Source organism: Camelus bactrianus, chromosome 19, assembly GCF_048773025.1.
Source record: "Camelus bactrianus isolate YW-2024 breed Bactrian camel chromosome 19, ASM4877302v1, whole genome shotgun sequence".
Lineage (NCBI taxonomy): Eukaryota > Metazoa > Chordata > Mammalia > Artiodactyla > Camelidae > Camelus > Camelus bactrianus.
In genome coordinates this window covers 23,154,537-23,182,115 of record NC_133557.1, presented here as the reverse complement: position 1 = coordinate 23,182,115, position 27,579 = coordinate 23,154,537, and the positions used below count along the sequence as shown (strand labels likewise).

The window sequence follows — 27,579 nt, the reverse complement described above, 5'->3', positions numbered from 1 at the left end:
TTCAGATTTGCAACATCTAAAAAGTGCCAAAGTCAGCAGCAAATCCAGCATGCTTCAGGGGACGGGTGGCTTGGGTGGCAGACACCAACACCAATGCTGGCTCCCACCAGGCCAGAGGCTCTCACCAATAGTGCCCATGAAGGTCTAACTACCTCTAACATATACCCACTAATTGCCTAGTATGTTTCAGGCACTGAGGCTAATAATAACGGCAAACATTTATGTGGCACTTACCACATCCCAGGCACTGTTCTAAGCACTTTATGTACAGCAACTCAATAATCCACACAGCAACCACAGGAAATAGTACTAGTATTTCTCTGATTACACAGGAGAAAACTGAGGGACTATGAGGTTAAGGAACTCATTCAAGGTCAGAAAGAAATTCTAAGCCAGGATCTAAACACAGGTCATCTGCCTCAGAGCCGGTGTTCTTAACCTCTACTCTGGATACAGCAAAACTCAGAGACTAAGACCAATTTAGAAAATGGCAAGTGTTCCAACGGGAGTCAGGGCGATGGGAGAGAGTAACATGGCAGGGTGGTGTGGGGGGATGGGGTGGGGAGCGCTTAGACTGGGTGGTCAGCAAAGGCCTCTGTGAAGAGATGACACTTACTTAAACAAGGACCTACATGCAAGAAGCAAGCAGGCCAAGCCAAGACCTGGGGGAATTGACAAGAGCAAGCTACCTCTGAGGTGGAGCAAGCTTGGATGCCTGAGAGACAAAACAGGGAACGTGGCAGTAGCAGGTGATGGTGAGTGGCCGGAGACGTTAGAGGCCAGACACGTTAGAGGCTGGGAGGGACACTAGGAGGGAGGCAGTGCCGGATCACCTCGCAAGGCCTTGTGGGCTGCCTCAGGAGCCTGGATGATTATTCTTTCAGCCCGTGTGTCTTTTTCCCCTTAGAGTTCTTGCAAGCCCTCAATTCCTTCAACGGCTGTGCCTGGAACGGCTTTCCTTCCAGCTCAGCAGAACGGCTAGGTCTGCCCCCTACCATAACACAAGGCAAAACACGGAGCCCCAAGGGGACAGCCTGGGTAGAGACGTAAGTCAGAGACTGTCCACCCTCACCAAGCTTGCAGTCTGGGAATGAAGAGGAGCTCCTTGGCCTGGACCAGAGTGTGCTCTGTCCACTGAACATCACCAGCAGGCACCCATAATCATTTGACTCGGGCTCAGGGAGGGGAGTGCTGGCGGGATGGGATGCCTGGCTGCCTTGCAAGTTACAGTTCTCATCATAAATCAATAATCTGGCATTCTGGTTTCCATGGCAGCTCCCTGTGGGTTTGATTACTGTGAATTCATGGAGGAGAGTCTGCTTACTTCAAGGACAGCCTCCAGGTTCCAAGCTGAGGAGCAGGCCCCAAAAGATATCTCAGTTCAAACTTCAGGTCTCAGAATTTCCCTGTCCTCACAGAGACTGTCATGTGTATGATGAGCTGTGACTTGACCTGCCTCTCGCCTCGCTGTGAGTGCCAGGGGTGGGTGCTGTGTTTTAGTCATGAGTGTATTCCCAGGATGTGTACTGAGCATGGCCCAGAGATATCTGCGGAAGGCAGGCAGGCAGGCAGGCAGGTGAGAGAGAGGGAAGGAAAGGTAACTCAACCCACAGCTGCCGGCCAGGGAGGCCCTGACTTGTTAGCAGCTGGCCTTGAGACCCTCGCTCTGCAACCAGACATAGGGATTCTTGTTTCTCTGCCCCTTCTTTTATTCCTACTCTGATCACCCACAGCAACATAACAGGGGCCTTGAAGGAAGAGGAGTGTCTAAAGAGTGTATCCCCAAGCGAGGGTGGGGGCCTGGGGGCCTGTGATGAATTGTGCACTGAGTGCTGATTTTATGAGGCTCAGCTGGCCCCTCCCTCTGTTCCCCAATAAGTGCAGAGTGGACAGCACCCAGCACTCCCATTTTCCTGTGAAGCTGCATCTTCTTCACTCTCCATCCATGTAGTTGTGTGGGGCCCTAGGAGTAGGTGGGAGACCGAAGCTTGGTCAGAGGGCCATTGCCAGGCATTTCACCAGGTCGCTGGGAATTAAGTTGGCCTTTTCAGTAGAGATGGCTGAAGTGAGGGTGACAGTGAGCTCAGAGCCATCGTGCTGCCACGTAGGGTGAGAGCACCCAGGGATGACACCGTCCAGAGAAGAGCTGAGCTAACAGTGAGAGGAGAGAGTCCTGACACTGTGGGCCCCCAAGGCTGTCATGCCAGAAATTGTCATGTCAATTGGAAATTGAAGAGCAGGAACTAGAAGATGGACTGATGAATGGACAGAGGGATGGACAGATGGAAAGATCTGTGTTAAAGCAAATCTAGTGAAACAGTCACTGTAGAATCTAAGCGGTCATGTGGGTGTCCACTGTACAGTGCTTCACTTTTTCTGTGTGTTTGAAATTTTCATAATAAAAAGTTGGACAAAATGCTTTGTCTAAATCATATAATACATTTAGCTTTGGTAGAGAATCTAAATTGGGGCACAGTATTTCTGACAGTGAACACAGGAAGTCTGAAATAGGAACTGCCTGAATCATGGAGAGGCCTGAATCTAAGTGGTCATTTAATCTTGCCATCAGCTGCTCCACTTCATGCCTTACCAACCAGCCTTCTAAAAGGCCAGAAGCTAGAAGTTCAACTTAAAATGTGTTTTCTTTATTTCATCCTCTCAAAAGATAGCAAATTCAACCAAATAAAAAGAAAACAGAGACAGGAAGCTAATTCAGGGTGTGTCCATGAGTGAGCAAGCTCTCCAGCATAACACCAATGAAGTGAAATCTTCTGTGGAACAAAGTTATTTTTCTATTTTCTATAGTGCAGAGGTCTTTGGTCCGTGAGTCTCATGTTTGACCTGCATGGTGTTTTGAAAAATTTGGATTAATCTGTCAACATTTCAAAACAGGAAAATTCCTTATTAAAATCTAGAAACTTGGCCTGTTTTGAAAAAAAAAATTAAGTACCTGGTAATCCTGACCTCATATTCTCATGTGGTAATTACTTGGTGGAGCTGAGAAGTGGCTGTCCCCTTCAGACAGGGTGGGTTCTCTGGTTCACCACCGTCACCACCCCTAGACACGCACCTGGCCAGCTTCACTTCTGTTAGGGGCTTTGCCTGGCCCTGCAGCCATGTGGGTTTGTGACTGCTGGTTAATTTCCCCCAGAGAACCCGTTCCCTCCCATGCTATGGGATAGCCATTTTCTAGGAAGAAAGGAAATGTCTGCACACACAGAGAGAAGCTCTACTTGACTCTTATTCTGCATGTCTAAGGGCCATTTCCTTTACTCCTTTCCTCCTGAACATCCTCACCATCGGTTCAATTCAATTGCACAAGGGTTTATCTAGCATTTTTTGTATCTCTAACCAGTTGCCCCAAAACAGGTTGAAGGATTGAATGCTGTGACAACTTCCTTTACACATACTGGATTTTGAGCATTTCTTTTCTGTTGCAAAATACCTACAAAATGCAGGGCATCAATTCTGCTTTACTTCTGATCCTTGTGGAACAGGAATGTGACTTTTGCTACTTGTTTATATATCAAGACTATCTTACAACAAAAGCTTTGAAATTCATGTCCCTGGGGAGAAAATGAGATTGGATTTGATGTTATCAGAAGCACATTTCTCACGAAAAGGGCCCCAAGATTCTAATCTCCAAGTTGCTACTAATGGCTGTAAGCTCTGGTTGGCCCAATGGAAGGGACCCAGGGCTGAGCACTGGGTCCCACTTTCTAGCTCCCCAGCCCTGCCACAGACAGGACAGAACCAAACGCTCCTGGGAGAGAAGCACAGATCAAGGCTGCACACCCACTGGACTTCGCAAGGAGGGGAAACCAGGCTGCACTCCGTGTGTGCACTTTTTTAGCACTAGATGTGGTATCTTCCAAGAGACAGCTGTCTAGGTTGCTTCTTGCTAAGCTGATTATGGAAATTCCTAGACTGGGCTCCCAGACAGCAGCTCGGACTGCCCCACGGAGTGGCTTCAGACCGAGGAGGATATCCACAACGGAGCCCTGGCCCTGCCTGCTCCTCCCACCCCAACCCCACCCCCTTGGTGGGAATCCCAGAGTAAAGATTCACACCTCACTCCATCTCTGTTCTATCAAGAAAACAACTTTTCCTTATGGCCGTCGAAAAGCCTTAGAAATGACCTGAAGATGATTCTTAATGATAAGAGGACAATGGTGCAGCATGTGGTGTGTGTGTGGAGGGGGCAGTAACTAACCGGAGTTATTCCCTCCAAAGCTGAAAGTATACGAATCGTATCAATCAGCAACCCTCTGACTGGAGATCTTCAGAATTCCTGAATATAGTTTTGATTCACTTCAGAGACAAAAATTTATTCAGAATAGATTCTACAGCAGAAATCATCAGCAAAACAAAAAGAGAGACAGAATAGAGAAGTACCACACCCAGGAATCAATGTAGAGAAAACTTTCTCCAGTCTGAAAGGTAGCCACATGGGTGTTACAGTATGAAAGATTTACCTGTCTGTCATGTTGAGTTTAGAGATTACATCAGCCTGTAAAATAAAACACACAAACACACAGACACAAAAAAACCCCCTGGAGAACAGCCAAGAAGATTGAAATGTCCATTAGTGCTTTATTACAAACTAATAAGGACATTAATCTTCAGTCCCCAAACCACTTGAAAAATAAAGAAGACTCCAAAGTTTTAGTTTAAGCATGCATTTGACTGTCATACAACAAAAGTATGAAAAAGAATGTTACATTTGTCAGGTCAAATTAACAAGTTTTCTTTTCTAAAATTTATTCCCATTTGATGCTAGAAGCTGAGCACTGAAGAAGGTTGCATGACAGACAGATTTATTCTGGTGCCGTTGAGGCAGCAGTGAAGGTGAAAATGAGATGGAATGGGCTTTAACTGATTGCTACTGAAAGAAGCAAACACGTCTGACACACATAAAAGAAATCTGCCAGCCACCCCAAGGCCTGAATCTCAAATTTTGTTTGTGGAACTGGGGCAGACAAACTTTCAGCAACTGACCATATTGGAAAAGAACTGTGGCATGCATAGACATGCATAACGCAGAGCTACAGATACTACCTTCCTAGGTAGGTCTGCTTTAAATTAATTCAAATTAATTTGAACTCAAAAGCACAAAACACTCAATTGCTGACACTGGGAATTGTTTTAGCAATAGTGGAAAATCCAGGGGAAATAATTCTACAGGAGGACAGTTTAGAATTGAGTGAACATGTTCAGAATCATCTTTGATTTTTAAAATGAAAATTTTTATTAAGAAAATAGAGTTTAACCTTGATTTAGTCTCATAACATAATTGATACTGTTACAATTTGAAGATCTTGATGGTATATATTCTGCTTTCTTTTTAGGTATTCCAAGTTAAAATAATATTGGTTTGAAAATAAGATCAAATACTTTTGGGATTATGAAAAAGATTCACTCAATCCCAGACACCAAGCTTCTGGAAGACTTCGAAATAGCTTTAGCATGCCTTTACTGTGCCTCATTTGAGTTTGGATTTCTTTCCAGAGGAGCATTTACCTTGATGGTGAAACCCAGGCCCCATGAGGTGTCCCTACCCCTACCTCTCTGCACGAGCAAGGTTTTCAGCTTTTCAAAGGTGTTTTTCTTACCTGACCCAGAAAATAAATTCCTCCACCTACTACAAAAGCAGAAATTGCTGTACCAAAAACAGCAAATAGGGTGATGGAACCGATATTTTGAAAGAAGTTACCCTGTTTGAAAGAGCAGAAATGTGACAAATGATTAGAAAAGCTGGTCCAGTCAGTGAAGGCATGGACCCCACACCTGGCCATCCTCACAGGCTTGATTCTCTGTAAAGGGCACCATCCCCCATCTCAGCTGGCCAGCTGGAAAGCTCGGAGCCTCCCCTTGCCCCCACAGCTAATGCAGAGCCAGGTCCTGTGACTTCTGCCTGCCCCACAGCACTCACAGTCCCTGCTTCTCTCCTTCGCCATCTCCACTGCCCTCACCAAAGCTGCCATCATCTCTCCCCTAGGCCATTGCAATAGCTTCTAGCAAGTCTCAACCACTCCTGGCCCTTGCCCTCTGCTCTCCAAGGGCTTCCAGAATCATCTTTGCAAAAGATAAATCTAGTTTGCTGCCTTCACTCTGACCCCGACTTCCACTAAAAATGCAGCTAAAACCCAACCAAAGCCTGGATGCTTCAACCCCTGTGAAGGCCTCTAACCTCCCCTTTGTTCTCTGGGTTCCCAACACGCTGGTAGCTTTTGGTTCTTCAAATGCATTGTGTTCACTGGCCTTGGACCACTCTTCCTTCCCCTTTGCTTGGTGAACTTTAATCATCCTAAGATCTCAGGACATTTTGATTCTTCCTGAGGGAAGCCTTCTATGATCCCTTAGTCAAGTCAGATCCTATTCTGTGCTCTCAATGCACAATGACTCTATACTGGTTGCACTTGCCATGGCTGAAATCTGACACTTATTTATGTACTATTTGATATCTGTCTTTCCCACTAGGCTGCAGGCTCAACAGGGGCAATGTCCACATCTGCTTTTGTACAACACAGTCCCTGGCATGATGCCTGTCAGATGGAAGATGACAAATGAATAGGTACTAAAGGGATTAATTGTGTTTCATGTTTGATCAAAGTCCAAAGTTTATATAATTATAATTTTTCCATTAATTAAGAAAAAGTACATTACTACAAAGAATGTCAAGATAACAGGTTATACCACCAGAAACTCCTTTTTGCTGTCTATGTCTTTTAAACAATTTAATTCCACTCCACTAGTATCATCATTAAACATAACAGATAAAATATATTCTCATCTACACTTTACAGCACTTAAGAGAAAATATTCGAGTCTAAGCAGCATGGTGACATCTTTCAAATTTCCATAAAATTAAGAAAATTAAGCTATTTATTAGAATCCTTGGACTCTGCTTGGGAACAACACCAGGGAACCTTGATGATCCATGATTGTGGGCCTGGACGTAGACCATCTTTTCACTCAGAAATTGTCAAATTATAGACAACAGGAACCGATACTTTAAAGCTCACTTCAAAAGACTGTCGTGGCTCAACACTGACAGCCCACTAAGCCTCTCTCCTTCAGGAAGTTTCTTTGCTTCATTTGTTACAATTTTGACTTAGCTGCCCATAATCTGACATTCAATTCCTTTGTTTGGCTTATCAATCTTTTGTATACAAAGAACTGTGAAATAACTCAAGGCAAACACAATGATTTGGTTTTCTCCTAAACAAAAGGCTTTCACCTATGAGTTTTTCTTTGCAAAGAGCTGCTTTCTTTTGTTATTTAAAAATAGATTACACAAGGTGGGAAGGGTATAGCTCAGTGGTAGAGTGTGTGCTTAGCATGCACGAGGTCCTGGGTCCAATCTCCAGTACCTCCATTAAAAGTAAATAAATTAATTAAATAAAAAACCCCAATTACCTCCCCCAACCAAAAAAAAAAAAAAGACACAATAAAATAATAAAAATAGATTTCACAAAATCGGGATCTGTTTATAGGGATCTAATTCTGGTATAATTTACATAGTTGGTTAATATTAATCTGTATATTGAAAATTTATCCAAATCAAGTAACTCCTCTATAAAACTTCCTTTACTACATAAAGCAAATTTCTCTGCTTCTCTCTGGCAGAATTAATGTTCTATTCTTCATATGATATTAATATTTACAGAACCAAATAGCTGCCTACCTAATGCATATCAACTGGTGATAATCTTACTGAAATTTTTATTCTAAGTCCAAATCTACATCAGCAAATGCAGCAATATTAAAATAAAACATTCAAAGTCAACTTCCTATCTTCTCTGGGGAAGGGCAGGCGGTGGGCAGAAGTCTCTGAGTTCCCATTTCCAGCTCACTCTGGTCACTTTCACATAAATTGTCGTATTTTCTGCTGGAAAGCCAACTTCAAAAAAATTTTCTTTTAAGAAACTACTATTTTCCTCAAATTTTGAATAAGTTTATTTCCTCTCCCTCTAAAAAATTAGAAAATAAGACCTTTACAAGCTCTAATATAATAATCAAAGTGTCATGGTTTAAAGTTAAATCATTTTCCTCAGTATTGTTTTGTTGAAGTATTTTCATAATCTGTTTACAATTCTTTTAAGATTCGTTCACAAAATGAAAGAGTGAAAAGACACTGACCTTCAATTCCTTCTTGCTTTTCTTTTTAACAATTATCTGATGTCAGTGATCAGGTTTACAAGATGTGAGATTTATTTTTTTTACGTTAAGCTTTCTTTTCACTTTTTCTTTTGATTGATGCACAATAAAATAACTTTAAAAATCTGGACTGAACATCTTAGAATAACTTTGCTTTAATATCTAGGTAGAAAATTAAAGACTTGATTTGTATGTTTTTTGTTTTTACCAAAACTCTCATGACAAATGCTTTGCATCCATTCTTTCATCTAATGTAAATCTCAAAGCAACCTAGGAGGTAGGGTTTTAGAGATCTTTGTGTTTTTTGTTTCTAATTTCTACTCTACTCAAAAGGAACCTATAGGGGGCAGCGCATGACTAGACCTAGGTCCCTCTGGCTCCAAAATCCATGCCCTCTCCTCCCTCCAAGGATAGGCCAAACCTTAGTCCTTCTAACCTTCATAGTTTTTTAAAATCACATTTACAAAATAACTGTTGTATTACTAATATTTTACGTTGAATCACTTTTTCATTTTGAAACTTAAATACAGTTATATTTAAAGAAAACTCATAGACAAGGAAAAGACTCAGGTATATACAAACTGACTTAAAAGTGAGAAGCTCTTGCCCAGGCAGAAAGAGCCCGAGTGCAAGCTGGGGGACAGAGAGCAGAAATGCCAGAGCAGAGAACCGGGCCGGGGCCAGTGATGCCACTCTCCAGGGTCGGGGAGCCAAGAATGGGTGGAGCAACTGTGGGAGTAGGTGAATGGGCCAGAAGGAGCTGGAAGACTAGTGGGGAAGATGGGGTTCCAGTCTGGTGAGGAGAAGCTGGGCCAGGGAGAGGGTGGGAAGAAATGGGAGACCTGGGGTTAAAGGGGTTATCAGCTTGGAGTTGAGGACCAGGGCAGGGCACTAAGAGGGGAGACACTGAAGGATGGATGGGCCAAGGATGGCCTGATATGGTGAGCTGAGAATCAGCAGGCCTGGGGCACCTGTCCCTGTCATCCCAGGATCTGTCCTCTTAACATGTGCTAGTCTGTGTCCAAGAGGAGTCAGTGTAAATCTGTGTACCATTAAAATCACTTCGGCCGTCTCTTCCTAGGCAAAGTACCCCTCTATGGAAAACACTAGTTTAATAAGCCGCACTGCCTGAAATCATGAAAGCAGCCCACTGACCACAAGTCAGGTAGAATAGTCCGCACACCCCAGGGTGTTCACACAGACCCACCACTACTAATTAACACCCAAGCTTTTAAGGAACTTGCCTTATAAATGTGGGAAGCCACCCAGACCAAAAGCACTAATGTGTCTGAGTCTTACCTTGTGTAATGAATATCCTGACTCAAATATAATAGGTGGAAGCAAGAGGAGGAAAAACATATTTGGACGAAACATTTCTTCTTCCTGTAAATATAAAATGGGTATTTTCAGAGGCATGGACTTTGTGTAATTAAGAAATAAATCTAGACAAGAAACTTATGGTTACCAAAGAAGAAAAGGGAAGGAGAGGGATAAATTAGGAGTTTGGGATTAGCAGATATAAATTACTAAATATAAACTAGATAAACAACAAGGTCCTACTGTATACCACAGGGAACTACATTCAATATCTTGTAATAACCTATAACGGAAAAGAATATATATATGTATAACTGAATCACTATGCTGTACATCAGAAACTAACACAACACTGTAAATCAACTAAACTTCAATTAAAAAAAAAAGACAATTAAAAAAAAGAAAGAAATCCATCAATGAAGAGCCAAAGTAATTGCTCTCTTAGAACCTGGTCCAGTATGTAAATATTTAAATCACTACCTGATAATACAACCAAACAGGAGGAACAAAAACAAACAAACAAAAACCTCAAAACAAAACCTGCATTTAAAAATGTAGGACAAGTGGTTTTAAAAGCTGACCAGCAAAAGAAATAGCGGAATAAACTGCTTCCAAACACACAGCAGTATGCTTTTTACTCTTTACTAAGGAAAGAAAATTAATTTTAACAAAGAAAACATTTCAATTCAAATAAAACACTTTCAAAAACAGTCCACAAATTGGACTCCTCCAGGAAAAAGGAAAACCTGAAATAATCCACTTGGAGAAAGAGTAAACCCTACATATGTTTAAAACAGTCCTGCCTTTTCTCTGCCGGTCATAGACAACCATGCTATTTTCCTAAATCTGACTGTGATGAAACAGTCCTCACTTGGTGTCCATGCAACTTGGGACGTGGCTCTAAAGCAAGCCCCTTGCCATGCTTTCAGATTCAAATATTAAGTACCACTATGAAAGGTATTTTTAGAATACAGCCATCTTGGGGGGATGAATAATAATTTCATCTTCTATATTAACATAGCTCTCTAACTGCTGGTCAAGTGGGGGAAAATACATACTTGTTCCCAAACCCAAAATGACTACATGTAATACACAGTCTACTTAATCCTGCAAAATCAGGCCCTTTTCATATGAAAATTTCCATGCCACAATCTTGACAGTCTGATATCCTGTCAAAATCCCTATTCAAAGGAATGACAAATGTACTCTTACAAATGTACGGCTGTTACCATAAAGACTAAAATAACATTCAAAAAGGCTCAAAATAGAAGCAAATGATGACTTCTGAAAATGCCTTATTAAGTCTTAAAATAACTGCCTGTGTAACAAGCTCATGACTCAGACTGGGGCCATGTGAAAAGAAATGGGCCGATCTCCCCGTTTTGTGGAGCAATCTTATTTGCAGGATCTGTGCAGCGGGACCACTGCACAGACTCTTTTGGAGCTCCAGAAACCAAACTTCCCCTGGGAAAAAGGGGAGCCCACCAGCAGTGGGTTCACAGTGTCCTCCATCCCCAGTTTATGTCCACCTGGAACCTCAGAATGCAACCTGATTTGGAAAGAGGGTCTTTACAGATGGAATTAAGGTTAGAATCCAGCTGAGATTGTACTGGATTAGGGTGGGCCCTAAACCCAATGAAAGGGTCCTTATAAGAGACAGAAAAAGACACACATTAAAGAAATATACTAAGCATATGAGGACACAGGTAGAAGGCAGGCCTGGCAGGACAGTTTAGAAACAGAACTACATGAAAAAAAACCCACCAAACTCCTTCACTGTTTTTCTTATATCCTGTTGCTTCCTGTAGCCCTGGGTTTCCAAGCAGGTGTCTTGCTTGCTGCTTTGGCTTCCCACAAACACCAGTTCCTCCAGAAAAGCCTGCCCCAAATGTCTTAGCTTAGAAGCCTTGCCCTTTCCTCAGGCCAAGCACTGGCTGCCTGGATGGTTCTTCATGTACTTAATTACATTCACCACCCAGCTTTGGTTCACTCCTCTATAATATTAAATAAAACTTGAAAATTAACACCCGTTGAAAAATAAATTTAGTCATATTGAAGCATATAAAACTAAAAGTGAAGGATAACCTTTCCTCCTTCTACTCAGAGCAGAGATCACCAACTCACAGGCTTCCCGGGGCTGCACAGCACTCCCCCCGGGGGAGCCCATGCGCTCAGTGCCTCAGATCTCCGCTGGCTGGAATGTGGGCCTGGTGTTTTTCAAGAGAAGCTGAAAGTTCAAACTTCTATGTGAAATTCTTAGAATTTTATGCAGATTAATAGTATTTTAAAATAAAACTAATGATTTTTTGTTTTAAAATCAATTACAACTTTGATCAACTGATTTTTAAATCAAACAAAATGTGTCAGCAGATGGTCTTTACACACCAGGCTATAATCCAGTCTGACAGTAGAGAAAGGGTTTACAGTCTGCGCTCTCTACCCTAGAATGAGCCACTGTGAGGGTGGTTACATCCACCCAGCTGCAGGAAGGCAGGGGTGTCACACACATGTGCTCCAGTGGAGCCTGCCCAGTCCCTTCCCCCACTGAGGGGAGTCCTGTAAATACTCTGAGCTCAATATATATTCTGAGAATTCATTTAATACATATAATATATCTTGAGTATTATTTGTAACAGTTTCAAACTGTGTTTTAGGGCAGACTACGAGGCTTGTTTTGCAAATTTTATACTCCACAGTTCCACACGTAAATTAAATCTCACACCTAGGAGCCGCATCAAAGTAGGAGGGGCTCAAATGTGATCCATTTTTAACCATATGATTCTCTTAATATTTTGAAATGGACCTTACTTCCCTCTGTAAAATCAGTTTTGTTACACACTTGTTAAGCTCCCTACTCAATGTGGATGCTCAAAGTTTAAGCTGAAACTTGAGTTTCAATTAGTCCTTGTACCACAAGATGATGCTCCAGCTCTAATAACCACTGTGTAAACATAAGGGTGTGAACATCCAAGAATTGAGGACAGCATGGTGTGGTGGAGAAAGTATAGAACAAACAGGAGTAGAGGGCCTAGACACAAGACCCAGCTCAACCACTTTCTAGCTCTGTGATGCCGGGTATGTCCCAACCTCTCCAAGGTCACTTTCTTCATCAGGAAAAACAGGGATCATAACTACCTCCATGGTCGTCATGAGGATAACAGAAGCTACAGCATATAAGGCATTCTGTAAGGTCTACAGTGCTGGACAGATATGTTTTATTATCCTCAGCTGTCATAATGGAATTAGGAGCAATAAACATTGCTACTGTTTAATGCTAATTAGAGCATTTCTCCCCTATACAGCAGGTTAGTGTAAGACTATAAAAATGCAAATACACACAAAACATGGCATTGAATGCTTCTATGTTAACTTGAAACAGTGTGATTCATGCTTTTTCAAAAAATTCAGATTAAAAAAATTTTAAAACACCCTCACTTATAAGGATATAAACCCTCAACCTAACAGAATCTTAAAAAAATTAATGAGACAATATGTACTTCAAATAATATTTAAAAAACCCTACCATAACCACCAGTGATACTAAAATTAAGAACCAATAAAAACTGTAATTATGTTAAAAAATGAACAGTTAGATAAACCTACCTTCCAATTTGCCAGTTTTTTAAACTCTATAATTTTTATAACTGCTCCCATGAGAATACCTAGAAGAGAAAATGTAAAGTTTAACAAAACTTTAAGATTTGAGAAAGATTACTCAGGCTTATTATTCTAAAGGTACTGATTCTTATTGCATCTCTGAATGGTTTTTATGGATTTCTGCAAGTTTTATGTCTAAAAACATAATATTGGAAACCTGTGTAGAGTTTTATGAGCCACATGAGTTTCTCACTTGCATATCAGGCAAACATACTCTAATGAAGTCTACTATTACTAGGAGGCAGGTGGAGGGAGAAAAAGCTTTAGAAAAAAAGACCCAGGGATGCTTTTCCTGGCATGGAAGATTTACTATCTGTCATTTTTGCTACAGCCACTCACTGTCAATGTGAAATGGCAGAAAGCTTCCAAGCTAAGGTTGCCCTGTACTGCTTATTCCTACCACTTTCAGAAAGGAATCCAAGATCACTTTCTCAGACTCAGACGGCAGCTCTATGTATTTAGTCATGATAAAGCCCCAGTGCTGAAAATAACCTAAAGTAAAAATTCCGTGAGATTCCTGGAACAAAACAGATCATCTAAGTTCAGGCATGTTTCCACAAAGCTGACAGGCTCATTACTCTCTCATAAAGAACCTACCAAAAATAATTCTCAAAGAAGCATCACGGGTCCAATTTATGATTGCTCTGTTACTCACCAGATAAATGATTCTTAGCCGTGTGGGCTCATCAGAATCACCATGGGAACTTTTTATAAAAGAAAGACACCTGAGCAGAACTCCAGACCCGCTAAATCACAATCTCTGCTAAGGCTGAAGACCACTGTCACAGACGTGTGGAGACAAAGACTTCCCTCTCCCCTGTAGGGGAAGGAGCTTTTCCCCATCAACAACAGAAAGCCAAATAAACACACCTTACGGGGTGGGGTGAGGAGAAAATTTCAGAACACATAAGTTTATTAGGAAAAGAAGCTGCACCAGCACTAACTGCTGTGGGGACAAAGGGGTTTGAGGTGAAGAGAGGAGGTAAGTGATTTTAACTTTATGAACCTCCATTATTTGCACTGTTATATATTAGCAAAACAACAATAAAACTAGTTTGATAAAGAGGAAAAAAGAACAAGACAAAATAGATCTGAGCTACAAAGGGAGTCGATGATCATAGTTTCAGAACAGTAATTGTGCATTCACTTGCCACGTGGCATGAAAGCACTGATTCTAACTCCTCGCCAGTTGGCGTTTCCTACTTGCTTCTTTTTTCTCATCTTTTCAAATTGTGTACACATGTTAAGGAGTTTTCATACAAATTTTTATGAACCAAATAGTTCATGAATACTTTGTAACATATTATTAATAAGACAAAAGTCCCTTTTGATGAGATCCTGCCCCCACTCCCATCTTAGTTTTCTCTTTTCCTGCCCCAAGGTAACCAACAACCTTGATACATTTGGGGAATATTCTACCAGACCCTCTCCACCCTCTCACCTATTTATATTAACCATACGTACTAAGGTGTGTGTGTATGTACACACATGACATATCTCTGTGTATTTGTACAAAGTTTATGGTCCTATAATGTATCTTTCTACTATTTGCTATTTTGCTCAGAGTTAAGATCAGGGGTTACTACATACAGATCTGCCTCATACCTTTTTAACAGCTCTACAGCATAGCATAAAGATGCAGCAGATTAAATAGATATTTCTCCAAAGAAGATATACAAATGGCCAATAAGCACAAGAAAAGATGCTCAACATCATTAGTCATTAGGGAAATGCAAATCAAAACCACGAGATACCAGTTCACACCCACCAATATGGCTATAATTTTTTAAAAATGGAAAATAAGTGTTGGCAAGGATATAGAGAAACTGGAACCCTCATATGTTGCTGGTGGAAATGTGAAATGGCACAAAGGTTGTGGAAAAGTGTGGCAATTCCTCAAAAAGTGAAACAGAGTCACCATACAACCCATCAATTCCATCCAAGAGAACAGAAAACATGTTCACATAGAAACTTGTACGGACATTCATAACAGCAGTATTAGCCCAAAGGTGGAAACAACCCAAATGTCCATCAATTGATGAATGGATAAAACAAATGTGATATATCCACACAATGGAATATTATCTGGCAATAAAAAGGAATGAAGTACTCCTATATGCTGCAGTGTGGTTAAATCTTGAAACATGCTAAGTGAAAGAAGCCAGACACAAAAGACATCTTTTATGATCCATTTATATGAAATATTCAGAACAGGCAAATCTAGAGAGACAGAAATGGTTGCAGAGGTCTGGGGAGGAGAGTTTCGGGGGTGACAGCTAAACAGTATGGGTTTTTTTTTTTTGGTGGTGATGAAATGTTCTAAAATTGATTGTTGTGGTGGTTGTACAACTCTTTGAATACACTAAATCACTGAACTGTACATTTAAAATGGGTAACTTGTATGGTTATGTGAATTATATCTCAATAAAAAGTTACCCCTGCCTCCAAAAGCCAGATTGTATGGGTTCCATTTATCCAAAATGTCCAGAACAGACAAATCTAGAGGCAGAATGTAAGGTTAGTGGTTGCCAGGTGAAAGGGGAAGGGGAAAATGGGAGTGACTACTAATGAGTAGAGGCTTTCTTTACGAGGTGATAAAAATGCTCTAAAATTAGACAGTGGTTGCACAACCCTGTGATATACTAAAACTCACTGAATTGTACACTTTAAAATTATAAAGTTTACACTATGTGAATTATATTTAAAATTTTTTTAAATCAGAATTTTTTTTACTGTTCCCCCAAAGAAGGCTGTCTCCAACTGCTGTTAACAGCCACAATGAACATGCTTGTATGTGCCTCTTTGTGTAAAAATATTTCCCTAGGGCAGATCCAGAGACAACGAATGAATATTTTTATCTCCAAAAATGTCGCCAAACTGTCCTCTGAACTGGCTGTGGCGATTTACACCACTGCACCAAAGCATCCTTAGCAACCCTGGAAAATCATCGGACTCTAACACTTCTGCCAATATGATGGGCAAGAAACTGTACTAAAGTTTCGATCTGCATTTGCAGTCAATCTGCAGTCAGTAATCATTCCTGATTACTAGGGAAGTTGAATTTTTTTTCATGATTTCAGATTTCACTTTTAAAGGTCCTTTTTTTCTGTGCTACGAAAACCTCAACTTTCTTTTTCCCTTGTAAATGTATACCAAACTTTAATACCACCATTAACACTTTTACAACTACACATGAAGCAGTCACATTTGAGAATCAGTGATTATTCTCCTGTCTAAGCTTGTTTCTGTATTATTATTTGTGAAGCACTGGAATGCTTTGTAAAATACAATGTGATATTATTATTATTACTATTATTATTATAACTTGAGTAATCCTTTTGAAATGTCCAAGGACTGAACTATGGTGTAACATGAAGTTGGCAAACTACTCCTTGACCTTTCGAGATTGAGGTTCAAAGTTTAGGTCAAATTAATCCACTATATAGGAGAAATTAATTTATACCACACAGGCTGGAAATAATACCCTAGGCACAATTTTGTATATTCCTATCAGTGAAAAGAATTTGAGCATGCACCTTCAAGTTACAAACTTTTCATTATTATTATTATTATTATTATTATTATTATTATTATTATTATTATTATTATTAAAAGTGGTACTATATTAATGTGTTTTAAAATATAACAAAAAATAGAGATTGTGAAAGAGATTCAAATTAAATAGAAACATTAAGTTGTAATATTTACTTTTACTCCCTATGAATCTTTGTGCACACACCTCATTATGGACACTCCTGGATTAATTCAAAACACTGGGAGCAACTCGTAATTATTTGTTGTGCCCCTTCTCCCAGGATTTGTCACTTTAAATTATTCTTAATGCTCGAGAGAATGCTGCAGGTAGGAAGGCTCAGAGGGGTTACACAGCTTTTCTGACAGCTCAAGGCGAGCAAGCGACAGTGCACTGCTGGCTCCCGGGTGCCTTCCACCACCTCTTGATGTTGAGACCCAGGGAGCCTGCACTGCTGCAGTCCTTCTGCACTGCTGCTTCCGACTGCTAACACTCCTCTTTCTCCCAGAGTGTACTGCTGGTCTACCATTATCACTGTAAAATACGAGTCTCTCTGAAAATTAACATTGCAGGAAAATGCTTAAAAAGTATTCAGTATAACAATCAGGTTACAAAAACAGTATGTAGAACATGATCCTAGTTCCCGTAAAAGAAAAAACATATGCACACACATTTATTTGCATTGTGTTAAAAAGAAACACACAAACACATGGACTGTGTGGTGTCAGGCACTGTGCTAATGTATACAATATATCTTATTCAGCTCATTCTCTCAATTACCCTACAAGATAATAAGCCATAATAATATAAATAATGATAATATTAATAGCAGCAGCTAACAGCTATTAATTACTTAGCAGGTAGGCATTATACTAAGTGACTTCCATGCATTACTCTGTTTAATATTTCCAATTCTACAAAGTGAAGGCATTGTCACCTGCATTTTACAGATAAGGACCTAGCCTAATGACCAGCATCACTGAACTGGTAAATAGCATGTCCAAGATTGTTTTTAAAATGAATTACTTTATTTTTACTTAATTATGTAACAGATGCCTATGGTACAAAATTTAAAAGGTACAAGAGAGTACGCAGTGCAAACTTGCCTCCCTCCCCTCCTTGTTTCCTTTTCTCCTTCCCAGAGGCTACCAGTGTTATCAGTTTCTTGGTTATAAGGTACATCTATTTCTGCTGAGTGTCTCTACATTTAAAATCACATATATTCAATATTTTGTAATAACCTTTAGTGAAAAAGAATTTGAAAATGAATATATGTATATATATGCATGACAGGGACATTATGCTGTATACCAGAAACTGACACATTGTAACTGACTATACTTCAATAAAAATTAAAAAGTAAAATAAATAAAATCATATATATATACATATGCATGTACATATATAATAATTTTAAAGACAAATGGTAGTAGTGTTTACACTATTCTGATATATGTATTTTTAACTTACCACTATCTCTTAGAAACTATTCCGTATCAATACATAAAAGAGCTTCCCCACACTTTTTGTTTTGTTTTGTTAACAGCTGCAGTGTATTCCCCTAGGAATGGACACTCAGGTGTTTTCCAGGCTTTTGCTATCACTGCCATTCCCGTCTGAATAAATTCATCATTGCACATGTGTGAGGGGATCCATCGGCAAAACTCCCAAAAGAGGGGTTGCTGGGTCAAGGGTACAGGTATTTTTAATTTTGTAAAGAGCTTATCAGCTGCCTTCTGTGGCAGACGCTGTGAGGCTCACCCAGTCCCCTTGACTGGGCCCATCTGTGTGAGCTGCTGTGCGTGTTGGCTGCTAAGTGCTCACAGCCGTCCCCTTCTTTAGACAACTGCCCTTAGCTGCCAAGACGCTCATCATGGAAGTTATGCCCGCCCAACACCAGCTCATAGCCAATGACTAACCGATGGGGCTACAGAAGTCCAGCCCCCTTGCTTTAAGGAGAGATAGACACTGTTGTGAGTTCTTGCCCCAGCGACCTCCTACCGAGACCACACTAGACTTATCCTGAAATCACACCCACCGTTTGCCTCTTTCTCTTTCTCTATTCTGGTTTACTCCCTTCCTTATAGATTTATTCCTCAAGGCACTCTTCAATAAATAAAATGTCCTGAAACCCCTGTCTCAGACTCTGCTTTTGGGGAGCTAACCAAAGACCACTGGTTCCAGGAGTGGAGTGGTCATAAGGAAGCAAACTCGAAGGATGGGGTTCTGAAGTTGGATCACTCAGCAATTGCCTGGCAAGGAGGACCCCAGCTCTGGAGGTAAAATACTGATAATCCCTCACCTGGGGTAGCGGTGTCATTGCTAAGACTTTCACTCGTGGGGACTGGGTCAGGACACTGGTGGGGGAGGCAGTGGCCCATGCAGTATCTCTGGTGTTAGAGAGGTTATGGGAGAAATAATTATAAGTGGAATTGCGCTTGTTGCTGAGTGCCATTCATGCTCTGAAAAGAGAAAACAGAAGGCCCAATCACCAACTTAAAGCAAAGGGTGCAAGTCAGAGGGCCCTCTGGACGGCCCTGAAACAGACCCTCACTCCTGGAGCTGAGGCTCAGGCACAGGTCTCACCCGCAGGAGTGGTGGATCTTCAGACAAAGTTCAGTCAACTCAAGACAGATCTCCTGTGCCTTCCCCTATCAGGGTCCTGATAAGGAAGAGGTGGGACTCAGACGCAGGATGAGGTGTCATGTACGTGAGCACATTTCACCTTCAGGTTCCCAGGTCTGCAGAAGTGGGCCCCCTCCCTGTTGGAATAGAGCTCCCAAGTGACTTCAGATTACATGGAATTAGGGAAGTGCCTTATGTTAACTCCTGCTTTCTGTCATAATATTGCCCCAAGGACACATGGCCATTCCACAGGACAACACACTGGTCCACTGCTGACGTCACACTAATCTGGTATGAAAAGCATGATGGGGCGAGTCTGAGTCTTGGTAAGACACAAGTGCTTCAGAGGATAGAAAGTCGCCGGGACCTGCCCGTCTGGGAAGCTTGCAGGGATCAGGCAGTCTGAAGCACGCCAAGACATTCCCTCCAAGTGAAGGACAAGGCCTGCGCTGTCCACCCTGATGAAGAAGCACAGCGCTTGGTAGGTCTTCTCCAGGTTTTGGAGGCAATATATGCCACCCTTGAGAAAACTACTTCCACCCATTTATTGGTTTGTGGGAGGCTGATGGTTCTGAGTGAGGTCCAGAAGAAAGGTCCAGCTGCAGTTCAAGCTCTATGCTATAATAAGGTAGTTCTGAAAATCCAGTCCTCGATGCTGCTTCCTATACTAAAATAGATACTCCAAAAATAGTATTCGAAAAGAAAGAAGACCTGCTAGGAAGATGTGAATCAGTTCCTCAAAGGTGTCTGTCTGTCTGTCTTCTGGGGAAATGCTGCTTGTATATTTTGCTTTTAAAGTAGCTTACTTTTTCAGTGGAATGTTATTCCTTTCTAATCCACTTAGAACATTTATGGGGTGAAAGAAGAAATTTATAGAAATCAGCCCAAATAAAGCAAGTTTCAGAATGCAATTCTTTAACAGCCTTCTTTTAAAATTTAGCCTACCTCATTATACTGGCATTATCTAGAAGATTAAAGTATGAAATACAACTTAGAGATGATAAAGTGCTGAGCCAAGAGAACAGGACCGTAACACTAGGAGAGTCAAAGCAAGACTCAAGGCAAAAGCATGCATTATCACACACACAGCACACATTTAGCTAATGGCCGCAAAAGAGCAACAAGACGTTCCAATAATAAATTGTCACCTCTGATCGATGTTTCTAGAAACACAGAAGCTAAAAGTCTGTGCTAGCACTCTTCCTTGGAATGCAACAGCCTGGAAAATCCTTAGAGTCTAATGTGATCATTTTGTCAATTTGACAACCAATTTTGGCCTCTGCCTCTAAGACAGCTACTCAGTGCCAACAACGGAACGCTTGTTTCTTCTCTAATAAAAATCAAAGCACCTAAGATCCAGGGAGAGTTACTCATGTGACATCTTAAGCTGCATCAACACTGGACTCTTAACAGTCTAGAAAGTAATGAAAGCTGTTACAGAGTTAGGATTCTCCCTTAAATTCTCCTTAAAAACAAACAAACAATTTTTTAGAACTTTAGCACAATTAGAATATAATTACTGTATCTTTTTCCTAGAATTACCTTTAGTCAATAACTCAGGAACTGAGTGATTTTTTTCATCATCTTCCACTCAAAACCCGCCTTGAAAAAAAAACAGCTCTATTCTTTAAAAACAACAACAAATTACAATCCTTTAGTCAAAACAAGGAGTTAACACAACTAAAAGCACAAACACAGTTAAGGTTATGACAAAGGAGCACATTTGTGTATCTTATGGACTCAATGATTCAATCAAATCTGGTTACAAGTTAAAACACAGTTTTTCTAACTACCAGCTGTATTCAGGCTAAACCTTGGCACTTGGTAGTCAAACTTTCATTGGTAATCCCATTCTGGACTTTCCTGACTCTACAATAAAGTGTACAGACTTTACATACTTGATGTATGACTAGTCCTGTTTTTGCTATCTACAGTAGAGGACAGTGAGCAGTATATTTTATTTTCATTCCTTATAAATTTCAGCACAAAATGTATAAATAGTAAATCAGTACTATGTGGGCAATAAAAATAAATGTGAACTTTACTAATACCTGGAAAGAATAGTAAAAAGGAAAGAACACAAAAAATGATATAAATTCAAACCAAGTCAAGGAATCTAATCAACACGTGTCTACCCATGGTTTGGAAACGAATGAAGCAAGACAAAAAGCTGGTTGTCAATGAAAAGGATTTTTCTTTTTCTGTGTAGCTGTTTAAGTGTGCAAAAAATTTTATTTTATTTTTTTTAAAAAGGCCCAAACTACAGAATTCCGTTAAGTACAAAAAGTATCTGAAAGCTCTGAACAAGAGCCAAGGGAATATCTTTAGAACTTCTTGTTGATACTATGTTTTTATGAAGAATTTAAAGTATTGAAATTCATTTGAAAATAAAATAGAAGGGGGAAATGTGCTTTTAGAGAGTAGACAGTCCTTTTGTATACCAATAATTTCTTAGGAACTCTGAATGCTTAACTAGCACACAAAAGGCCAGTAATATCCCTAAATGACTGCAGGCTAATAAGGAACTTCTGGCTGGAAGAAGCAGGCTAGGAAGGCTTATCCCTGAGAGAATGAAAACCCCATTTTCTCTGGCAGCTCCATCTAGATTCTTTTTTGGCACAAAAGTTGGAAATTCTTGAAACGGTGGCTATCTCAATATTTTGTTACACTTTGCTCCAGTAGGAGAAAAAAGTTTTCCTTCAATTTACATAGCTTTATGAAATACAGAACTATTTTGATAGCTTTGTCAGCATTTCTAAATTCTAACCAAATGTCCTCTAATATAATAAAAACTTTCTGGACCCCAGCACTCCCCATAGAAGTGCTCTTAGCATTCCAATCACCTGAGTTAGCAAGTAAGTACTAAAAAGCAAGACTTACTTTCCATTACTCCTCCCAAGACCTGGCTGTACAGGCTAGAGTTATTTGTGCAACATCAGCGAAAAAATTAACCTTGTGGACAGAGAGCTTTGGCTGACCCCCAGCACTGCTCCACTCCACGTCCAGCTCTGGGATGAGGTGGGGCATTTGGTCAGTTCATCCTATAACTTCTAGTGGAACCAGGGAGAAGAGGAGGCCACCTTTCCCATTGTGACTTCTACCGTAAGGATAGTAAGCCTGAAGTTGTAAAGGCTTACCAAGTGGAGAGAGCCTGCCTGAGAGTGAAGCCAAAAAAAAGGGAAGCATGGTTGAGAAATGGAGAAAAACTGAGTCCGAGAGACTTGATCCAGCTGAGTCTGAAGCTAGCACCACCTTATAGCTTTCTTGGTTCCATGAGCCAATGGATGTGCAACTCCACCCTCACCCTGCAATTTGTTTTCTTTTAATCATTTTGAATTGATTTTGGAAAAAGTCCCATATCAGTTATTTTTAGCTGCAAGTAAAAGAACACCTGACTACAAGTGGCTTAAACATAGATGTTTATTATCTCATAAAACAGGCAGCTCTGAGATAGGTAGTTCCAGGCTATCAATCCAACAAAGCAATGGTGCAGCAAGAATCCGGGCTTCCCATCTGTGCCCTTAGCAAGCCTTAGCATCCTGGCTTTTGTCTTTGAGCCACAGTGACTCCAAGATGGCTATCAGTGCTCCAAGCATCATATCCCCATACAACAGCATCAAGAGAAGGGGCAATTTCTCTTTCTATCAGAGGGGAAAACATTTCCCAAAACTCACCACCCCAGCACATTTCCTCTTAGTCTCACTGGCCAGAACTAGGTTTCACACTGCCTTGCTGCCTCCACTCCTCTCAAATCATCACTGGTAAAAGCGAGTGCAATTATCATGATAGTGAAGACTAGTCTTGACTTGGAGGGGCCCACCTTCCTTGAGTGCACTGTGGCAAGACACTGGATCAAAACTAGGATTCTGTTTTCAAGGAAGAAAGGGGAAACGGCTCTTGGGGAGGCGCCCAACAATGCCTGCTGTAGGTCCTAACACAAGCACTGGTAATTATTGACCTGCAGTTACTCAAACATTCAAGAGACAGAGAGGAACTTGATATTCCCAACCAAATGTGAGAACCATCATTTTAATTTCCACGTGCGCAATACCTAAATATACACCAACTATAGTTCTTACTCTTTTAAAAATTTTTTTCTTATTTTTTATTGAAGTGTAGTCAATTTACAATGTTAGTTTCAGGTGTACAGCAAAGCAATTCAGTCATACATATACATACATTTTTTTTTTTCAGATTCTTTTCCATTACAGCTCATCACAGCAAATTGAATAGTTCCCTGTGCTTATAGTTTTTATTCTTAAGAAACTGTGTCAGCTGACCACAAAACTATGACTTCCTTGGAGTGGTTTTTTTAAGTCTTTACTGAATGCCCCAGAATAGCAGGTGTCAGCTATACAGGTTATTTGCAACATGCCTAATATCAGGAAAGAAATGTTAATGAATGATCCTCCTATTCTTAGAGCCCTAAAGCTATCCTGTTAGCTAAGTTCGTTAGAATCTGCCAGGATGTGCAGCTGAAGAGCCTGCTCAATGGAGAACAGGAATTCTTTGAATAAAACTGGTTTCCAGCTCTTCACTGAAGATCAGTACTATCCAGTGGTGCCTCTTCCTTAAATTATGGCATCATCTAGGGGTTCTGGGGCTTAAATGAGATGGCAGTGTGAAAGCTCACAGGCCGGACCCTGGCACTCAGCAGTACAGTGAAGTCCCGGGAAGATACAGGAGGGGTTGAACCCAAGTAACAGGTGTTGATGAGGGAAGGAGAACGAGCAGAGCTAACCTGAACCACTGCTATATTGTGGAAGAATTGCTAAATATGCTAAACCAGATCTCCAAGGCAGAGAAAATTAACTTACAAAGCATCAGTGGTGATAAGAAAAAATTCAATTTTATCAGTATGCAAGTGGAAACTAGCAACTACAATATTCTAAGCTGAGGAAAGCTTAGCTGACCTTAATAAAACCTTATTCACCATGCCTTAAGCACCCCTACCCACATTTTAGTCTTCATTTTAATACTTACTTAGAAGTAAAGTCCCTGCTTTTTCCTTCATTAACCACTTCAATGAACTTGCATGTGAGCTCACTTGTTATTACACTGAGTCACATACTCTAAATAGAGGCTAATTATCTTAATAGTTAATTGCCACAGGAAACAAAAGAGAAATGTAAGTGAAGTAGAATGGAATGCTCTCTCAAGACTTTATAGTTGACTCTGACATTAAAGTGAGCCATTTCTCTGTCCTAAACTGCAAAGCGAGAGTCTCTTCCGGCTGTAAAATTCAGGGATTCTACGAATTACGTGTCAATTACTTGCCTTAGTTGAGTGTCAGCACAGCTTAGTAGACCTTAGAATGACAATGTGAATGGTCATTTCCAAAGCCAATCTAAACCATTGTTATATTGGAAAAGAACTTCTAAATATACTAAACCAGATCTACAGGGCAAAAAAAAAATTAACTTATAAAACATATATGACTTACTATGTAAAATTAACTTATAAAGCAGTGATAAGGGAAAATTAAGTATCAGCAGTAGGCAAGTGGAAACTCGTAAAAGTAACTACAATATAACAATCTGATGAAAGCCTTGGATGTACTCTGAAGGTAGTTCTAGAAGAAGAAAGGGCTTTCAGGCTGGATAGAAGGGCTTCCATGGGAACTTCAGGAGGTCATCACCCCACTCGGAGCTCCCATGATTTCATCTGTAAAATGGGATCATAACCCCCTCATGGCAGCTTGCAGTGAAGATGAAATGAGCTCAGGTATGTACCACAATCTCTTGTGCTTCCTGGTCCTTTGGAGGCACTCAAAAAATGGTATTGTTACTGCTTTTTATTATAGGATCACCAATGAGCACTTACCTAAAGAAACAACAGCAACACTCTCTGGCAAGAAATGTAATCTGTATCGGATCAGTAAATGCACCAATATGATGCAGATAGCTGTGGGAAAAAAAAAGACATTGTTAAAACAGCCAACTTTGAATGACAAAAACCAAGTTCAAGGCAACGGTTACTGCTGGGAAGTTGCCAAGGAAATGGACAACAGGCAATGATACAGTAACCCCAGCTGTATTTTTCAATTTCCTATTTCTTAACCTGGATGCATGGTGTTTATTACATTTTCTCCATACTTCTTGACAAGCCTGAACTATTTCGTCTTCTGGCTACTGAAAGAGAAACAGACATCTACCCTTTTTGTAAGCTGTTAAACCTTATACAACCATTTAAAATTATTCAAATTTCCCTGATTCTGAGAAATGATTCTCAACTTTTTTGAAGTAATCATCAACTGGAAAACTCTAAATGGTGAGGAAGAAGTAAATGACATTAATCACTTTGGTGCAAATATAATTGCAAGAATATATGTTGACATGAAGTATTTTGCCACCATGTTATTCTCTTTTAACACAGAAGGGAGTGTGGGTGTTTTACAAAAAAGACAAAGTTAATGCTTTGGTTTGGTGATAAGAACATTCAAGACCTAAAGATGGTGTGTGCCTGCTCCCCAGCTGGGTACTGGGGCTCCCACTGGTTGAGGGCTCCCCATAAGCCGGGCACTGCACTGAGTACTTTCCAAACACTATCTCATTTGACCCTCAACACCCCCTCTCAATCAGCTGTTATCACCACTGTCTCCTTTGATTAAAGATGAGAAAACTGAGGCTTAGAGAGTCATGTCACTAGCAGGCACTGCAGGGTTGAGTTTGATTCCAAGCCTGTGCCCTTAATCCTGAGCACCCACCACCTCCCTCCTGGTGGCCCTCATTCCTCAACCACCAAAATAAGAATAACGTCTGACTTTCCTCACAGAGGTGCTGACGTCAAAGAAAAGAAAAGAGACAAAAGGATGTAAAATGATGTGAAAGAAGTAAGTATTTCTGGACTTGAAAAAATCATACTTCCACAAAAGTAATTCCTAAATTTAATTTCAAGGCCCAAATGTTAGTGTGCTTATCTTTTTCTTTTATTAGGCACCTAGGTGGTCTACCATCTCATCAGTCAAAGTATTATCTCGATAGGACTAAAAATAAATGCGTTCTTTTTTTTTTTTTTTTTTTGGTAAAAGGAAATGTTTAAACAATCTGCATGGCTGTTAACTGGCCACCCTCAGAGCCCACACTGACAAATTAGATTATCTTTAGTCCCACCAAAAAGCACCAGGTGGCCAGAGAAAGGAAACAGCTGTAAATATAGAAACTTTGTCCTCCTTTCATTCTGTGCATTAAACTATCAATCTGTGCTGTTATTTTATTATAAATATTTAGCCTAGTTGGAAAAATCCTACATTAAATACTAAGAGCAAGAAAAAAGTTTCAATGCATAAGCACAACATGTGACCAATGAGCATGATACCGTCTAAAAAGGCAGGCATATGAGCACATGAGTAGACTGAAAATAGATCTAGGGAGCTGAATCAGTTTCTGATCTTTCCCTGCACCAAGTTGGATGAAAAAACTAAAAAGTTTGTTCTCATAAACCAATCAACTATTTGCAGCTTTAAGAGCAAAACAGAGAAGAAGAAAAAAAATCAACTGACCACACACAAAAAAAGAGCAAAAGAGGAAACTATCAACAGAGAAAGCTACATATAAGGATAATCAATGCGAGGGAATGGTCTTTGACTATAAAAAGATCTGCAAAGACAACCCACAGAATGGGAGAAAATATTTGTAAATCATGTGTCTGATGAGGGTCTAGTGTCCAGAATATATGAAGAACTCTTACAACTCAACAACAAAAAGACAACACAATTTTTAAATGGGCAAAAGACTAAACAGACATTTCTTTAAAGAAGACATGCAAATGGCCAATAAGCACATGAAAAGATGCTCATCCTCATTAATTAGAAAAATAGAAAGGAAAACTGTGAGATGCAACTTCACACCCCCTAGGATGGCCATAATTAAAGAACAAAACAAAACAGAAAATAACAACTGTTGGCAAGGACGCACAGAAACTGGAACCCTTGTGCACTGCTAGTGGGAAAGTAAAATGGTGCAGACTCTGGAAGTTTGGCAGTTCCTAAGTTACACATAGATTAACCATTTAACCTAGCAGTTCCACTCCTAAGTGTGTATCCAAGAGAAATAAAAACATACCCTGACATAAAAACCTGTACAAAAATGTTCACAGCAGCACTGTTCACAATAGTCAAAAGGTAGAAACAACCGATGCCCATCAACTGATGAACGGATAAACATAATGTGGAATATTATTCAGCCATAAAAAGGAAGGGAATCCTGACACATGCTACAACATGGATGAATCTTGAAGACATTGTGGTAAGTGAAAGAAGCCAGACATAAAAGGCCACATGTTGTATG

At 40.3% G+C, this 27,579-nt stretch overlaps 1 protein-coding gene across 3 annotated transcripts in view; it reads right to left on the bottom strand.

Annotated features, from left to right (window-relative positions):
- SLC9A8 (solute carrier family 9 member A8) overlaps window positions 1–27,579 on the bottom strand; it is a 63,836-nt gene that overhangs the window by 31,194 nt on the left and 5,063 nt on the right. For 2 of the 3 annotated variants that reach the window (XM_010958622.3, XM_045519304.2), the window contains exons 3-7: window positions 25,115–25,195; window positions 13,081–13,139; window positions 9,460–9,543; window positions 5,613–5,714; window positions 4,476–4,510 (exon numbers count right to left, since the gene is read on the bottom strand). In XM_010958622.3, coding sequence (XP_010956924.1) covers window positions 4,476–4,510; window positions 5,613–5,714; window positions 9,460–9,543; window positions 13,081–13,139; window positions 25,115–25,195 — 361 coding nt within the window. The other variant, XM_045519306.2, reaches the window with a different exon arrangement.